The sequence below is a fragment of the Pinus tabuliformis genome, chromosome 8 (assembly GCF_031772625.1).
Source record: "Pinus tabuliformis cultivar Carrire ecotype Pingquan chromosome 8, CPIR1, whole genome shotgun sequence".
Classification (NCBI taxonomy): Eukaryota; Viridiplantae; Streptophyta; class Pinopsida; order Pinales; family Pinaceae; genus Pinus; species Pinus tabuliformis.
The window spans coordinates 334,294,177-334,299,704 of NC_142294.1; the positions used below are offsets into that span (position 1 = coordinate 334,294,177).

Sequence of the window (5,528 nt, forward strand, 5' to 3'; positions counted from 1 at the left end):
CTCCAGACTGAAAGGGAGAAGGGGCTGGCTTACAGTCTTCCATGTGAAAATGACGAAGAATATCACAAGCATACTTGGACTGGGAAAGGAAAATACCCTCCTAGGATTGCAAGACTTGAAGACCGAGAAAATAGTGTAAGTGTCCTAAGTCTGTCATTTCAAATTTCTTTTTAAGGCTGGACTTCACATGGTTTATAAGGCTGGGATCACTACCAGTAAGAATAAGATCATCAACATAAAGAACAAGGATGATAAGAGAGTTGCCAACTTTCTTGGTGTAGACAGTGTTGTCAGAGTGACACCTAGAAAAGCCAGATTCTAAAAGAAAGTTATCCATTTTGGCATACCAAGCCCGAGGAGCTTGCTTGAGGCCATAAAGGGATTTCTTAAGTCAACAAACAAGGCTGGAGTCTGTTTGTATGAAGCCAATGGGTTGTTCCATATAGATTTCTTCTTGCAAGTCCCCATGCAAGAAGGCAGATTTAACATCCATCTGATGGACTTCCCATTTTAAAGAGGCAACAAGGGAAAGAACAAGGCGGATAGAGTTCATTTTGGCAACAGGGGAGAAGGTTTCAGTGTAGTCAATGCCTTCAACCTATGAAAATCCCTTAGCAACGAGACGAGCTTTATGTTTGTCAACTTTCCCATCTGGTCCATACTTGGTTCTGTAAACCCATTTACATCTAACAAGTTTGCGTCCCTTTGGTAGAGGAACAAGATCCCATGTATCATTTGTCATCAATGAATGCTATTCTTCATTCATAGCTGCTTCCCAATGTGGATGGCCTGAAGCTTCTGCAAAAGTGTCAGGATCATGATTTACTGGAGCTTGAGCCAGTAAAGAAGAGGCTCTTTCAAACTGAGAGCGTGTACGTCGCTGATCTGTAGGATCACCGGCAAGATCACCTACTGCATCCCGAGTAGCACGGACCCATCTTGGAAGTTGAGGATCCTGAGAAGGTGGGGGAGGATTATCATCCTCGCTTTCATCATCTGAAGAAGAAATGTTTTCAAAAGTAGAAGAGATAGGAAGAGGTGGCACATCCGCCGGACTAGGCTCGCAGGCCGATTTATTTTCATCAAATTTTACATCTCTTCTAATGATAACATTTTTGGACTTAAATGGAATAAGTCTATAACCTTTTACATCTTCAGAATATCCAACAAAAGTACATTTCTCACTCTTAGGTTCTAAAGCTTTATGCTTTTCATCTGGAATATGGGCCCATGCTTCACTTCCAAACACACGAAAGTGACTTACATCTGGTTTAATGGAACTCCAAGCTTCTTCTGGAGTGATATTCTCTAGAACTTTAGTAGGAGTGCGATTGATTATATAATTTGCACAATTAATTGCTTCGGCCCAAAAACTAAGACTGAGTCCTTTAGATTGTAGCATACAATTAGCCATTTCCTTTAAGGTGCGATTTTTCCTTTCAGCTACACCATTTTGTTTTGGAGTGTATGGAACAGTATGTTTCATTTGAATTCCATGTTCGGTGCAAAAGTTGATGAATGTGTTTTTAACATATTCTCCACCATTATCAGTTCTTAGCTTAAGAATTTGATGGCCAGATTGTTTTTCAACAAAGGCTTTGAAGGCCAAAAAGGTGTTAAATACTTCACTCTTGAGTTTTAAGAAGTATACCCAAGTGCGTCTGGAGAAATCATCAATGAAAGTTAAGAAGTACTTGCAGCCAGAGAATGAAGCAGCAGGAAGAGGACCACATAAATCACTGTGCACAAGCTGTAAAGGGGCTGAGGCGTGCCAAGAGGCACGTTTGTCAAAACTGTCCCGATGATGTTTTCCGAGTACACATCCGGAACAAACACCATCTCTGCAAGATACCATAGGAAGACCTGTCACCATATTTTCTTTACATAGATACTGAAGGGAGCGATAGTTTAAGTGACCAAATCACTCATGCCAAAGTTTGCTCACTTCATCATTATGAGCAACAAATACTGAGGGAAGATTTGATGACCCAAAGTTGTGAAACTTATACAACCTTTTGGAATCATCAGCAAGACCAGTAGCTAGAATCTGTTTAGGATCTTTTAGATCCTTGATTACAACATCATGAGGTGAAAATTCAACAATTTTACCTTCACCTGAATGAGTTATCTGATAGACAGATAGAAGGTTGCAGGATAAGGTTGGAACACATAATACATCATTAAACTGACCATTGTCTAGATGAACAGTTCCAGTCCCTACAACATTAAGAGATCTATCATCACCAACATATATATTTTTGGTGTTACAATCATTTAAAGAAAAAAACATGGCTTGGTTGAAAAAAAATTGTTGACGTTGCCGGCAAAGTGCGCGAATGTGCGGGAATGAAAAAAAATCCGCCCCCACAAAATGGAGACTTGAACCCAAGACCTCTACTCTCTTAAAATAGCTTTGAACCAATTGATCTATACAAGAAATTTGAGAGAGAGAGAGAGAGAGAGAGAGAGAGAGAGAGAGAGGGGGGGGGGGCCTTGGTTTGCGTGCTTGCCTTGAGAAAGCTCTTTTTCCCTACAAAACACAAAACACAAAACCCAACACGAATATGGAAAGAAAAATGAAACTTGCGGCTCGAAGTTAGCTTTAGCCAAAAAACTAGAAATTTTAAAAAAAATCTCAAAGTTAGCTTTAGCCGAAAAACTAAATATTTTTCTCAATGTTTCTGATTTTCCGATATCACACTAAGGTGCAGGGAAAAGAGCATACGCATGAGAAAAATCCTTCCTTTCTGTTTCTGATTTGCCCAGATCGCACAGAGTCGCAGGGCAAAGAGCATACGCAGAAATGAAAGGTATAGATCCGGTTTAAAAAAAAGGCTAAATAAACTGAGACCGAAATAAGCAGAGAGAAAATAACAGTAAACTGCAAAAAAAAACACTGTATACCTCCCGATCTGAAAAATGACGCAGCTAGGGCTACCGGAAACCTTTTCGCGTGAAACGAAAGGGGTTCCTCACTGGAACAGATGCTCCGAACGCAACAGAGCAGTCCTCTTGGCCCGAAAGCAGTCAGAAACAGTAGATCTAGGAACCGACAGCCGCATGCAGTTCTACCGGCTTCAGATTTGGATCACCAACGGCCGCGGCCCTCAAATAGCTCTGATACCATGTAGGAATTTACAGGGTAAGTTCCTTAGAAAGAACACCAAAAGGACACCGCTCACAACCAGATCTCAAATCAATACACCAGTATTTTTGACGTGGTTAAAACCCTCAAAGTGCAAGGAGGGAAACAGTCCACGGCGTGTCCCAACGTGGGTACTACAGGCAATTTATTAATCAAAGAATGAAAATTTACATAAGCTTCTCTCATGCACGGATTACCTGAACAATGACCCTCCATGCGCTTTAAATAGAACTCATGGACCAATCGCGTGTCAAGCCACGGATCAAGTGTCGGTAATACCGAGGTGAGAGTGAACCGTCGGATCACTACATATCGTGACCGTCGGATTGTAAGTTACAAAATGTACAACGGTAAAGAAACACACTTTACCTAACTCTAAACTAGACCAGGTTGAACTTAACTATATCCTATGTGTCGGAATATCCTAACACTATGAAGGTGGTGTTGAGCGAGGGAGGCAGCCAATGAGCAACTCTCGACTCCTCCACCACCTCCCAGACTTCCGGCTTTATCAAATCCCAGAACTTGTGAAAGAAAGTAGTGGTAAAACCATCTGGGCCGGGAGCTTTTCCATCTTTAAGCTGAGTCATTGCATTGTCCACTTCCTGCATTTGAATTGGGCTAAGGAGGAGTTCATTATGCTCCGCTGTGATTAATTTTGGTATATTGCAGGTAATTCTTTCAATTGCCTGATGTCTGTTGATGTCAGGTTCTTGGTGGACCTGCTTAAAGTGTTCGAGGAGTATCTTCTCAATTTCCTCATGTTGCTCCACCTTTTCTCCTCCTGAATTTTGAATGTAAGGGATATTGTTGCCCATTCTGCGTTGCACTGTTGTTCTGTGGAAAAATTTGGTATTTCTTTCTCCCTCTTTTAGCCATCTGATTCTTGATTTCTGTTTCCAGTATATCTCCTCCTGCTTTCTTCTTTCTTCAAGCTGATTGTGGATGCTCTGCTCCTGTTCGAGGGTTCTCTCTGTGTGCCCGCATGTACTTATTTCTCTTTGCAGTTCCTCCAGGGCTTTTTGAAGATCATTTTGCGCCTTGAATATGTTTCCAAAGGTCTCTCTGTTCCATCTCTTGAGACAGAGCTTTAGATGTTTGAGTTTCTGTTGAAACTGAAACATCTTGGATCCTTCTTGAGGGCGGAAGGAGGTCCATGTGGAGTTGACGAAGTCTCTGAGAGAGGGATGAGTGAACCAAAACTCCTCAAAGCGGAAAGGTCTTCGCGTGTTATTGCCTGGACGTTGCCATTGAAGGGCAACCGGCCAATGATCAGAGCCAGAGTGTGGTAGAATGGCCGCCGAGAAATCCCCCCCCAAGTGGATCGAGTTATCTGATATGAGAAAGCAATCCAGCTTGGAGGCTATTTGATGAAGGCCTGCTATGTGATTACTCCACGTAAAAGTGCCATTGCAGAACTGTAAGTCTATCAAGGATGCATTCTGAATGAAGTTTTTGAAGTAGGTGTTTTCCTGTTCCAACTTGTTTCTGCCGCCAATCTTCTCCTCTAATTTTGTGATCATGTTATAATCCCCTCCTGCTATCCACAGTGGGTGCCTTCGATTGGCATTAAGGACTTCTAAGGTGTGGAGGAGAGCAATCTTTTCCTTTGCTTCCTGAGGGAAGTAAACATTCGAGAGATTCCCATGAATATTTGTGCCGACTATGTGGAAGGTAACCTGTATGAGATTGTGTGAAGCATGGAAGTCCGACAGAGTGAGTGCTTGAGAGTTCCATGCAATGGCTAATCCCCCTGAAGCGCCAGATGCATCTACAGCAACTGATTGACATCCTGGCCAAGCTTTGGAGAGGATTCTTTCTAGAGTTGTGCTATTACATTTTGTTTCTTGGAAAAAACAAATTTGTGGCTTTTCCATTTTTACCATATTTTTAAGCATTCTGAGTTTTCCTGGGCCGTTGAGCCCCCTGAGGTTCCATGAAATGAGCTTCATGATTCACTATTGGGGGAGGGCTTGTAGTACTTCGTAAGCTTAGCATACCTACCGGAGTCTACCAGAATCTTCCCGAGCGCTATTGTTCTTTGGAGGTCTGTTCTTCTTCCCCTTTTTTTGGAATCTTTTGGGGTTTGGCTAAGATCCCAGTGACTTCCTGGCTGGATGCCAAGCTGATTTTGATAATAGGCCCTGGAAATGACCATTTCCAGTTTGTCCAGCTGTAGTTCTGGGATGCTTTCATATGCTTTCTTCTTGCATGCTGCTTCTAGTTCGAGTATGTCTAATCCATGTAGATCTATACTTTCCGGCTCTTCCTCCATTTGTTGCACCTGATTGTCTTCTTCCGTGGGAATATCTGGATCCTGGACGGGGCCTGAGGATCCATCAACCTCCATTTCATTATCTTTGTCCCGCTGCTTCTCTTTGCT

General features: G+C 42.3%; 1 protein-coding gene across 1 annotated transcript; it reads right to left on the reverse strand.

Moving 5' to 3' along the window:
• Positions 1-3,552: 3,552 nt before the first annotated feature.
• Positions 3,553-5,022, reverse strand: LOC149235498 (uncharacterized). Its single transcript, XM_089368563.1, has 2 exons — positions 4,137-5,022; positions 3,553-3,929 (listed from the first exon to the last, which is right to left on the reverse strand). The coding sequence occupies exons 1-2, from the start codon at positions 5,020-5,022 to the stop codon at positions 3,553-3,555; spliced, it is 1,263 nt and encodes a 420-aa protein (XP_089224689.1).
• Between the last annotated feature and the right edge of the window lie 506 nt (positions 5,023-5,528).

Coding starts and splice junctions, on each gene's coding strand:
- LOC149235498 (XM_089368563.1), bottom strand. CDS start 5,022: ATGGAAAAGCCACAAATTTGTTTTTTCCAAGAAACAAAATGTAATAGC. Junction 3,930..4,136: donor GGAACTGCAAAGAGAAATAA/GTACATGCGGGC, acceptor TTCAAAATTCAG/GAGGAGAAAAGGTGGAGCAA.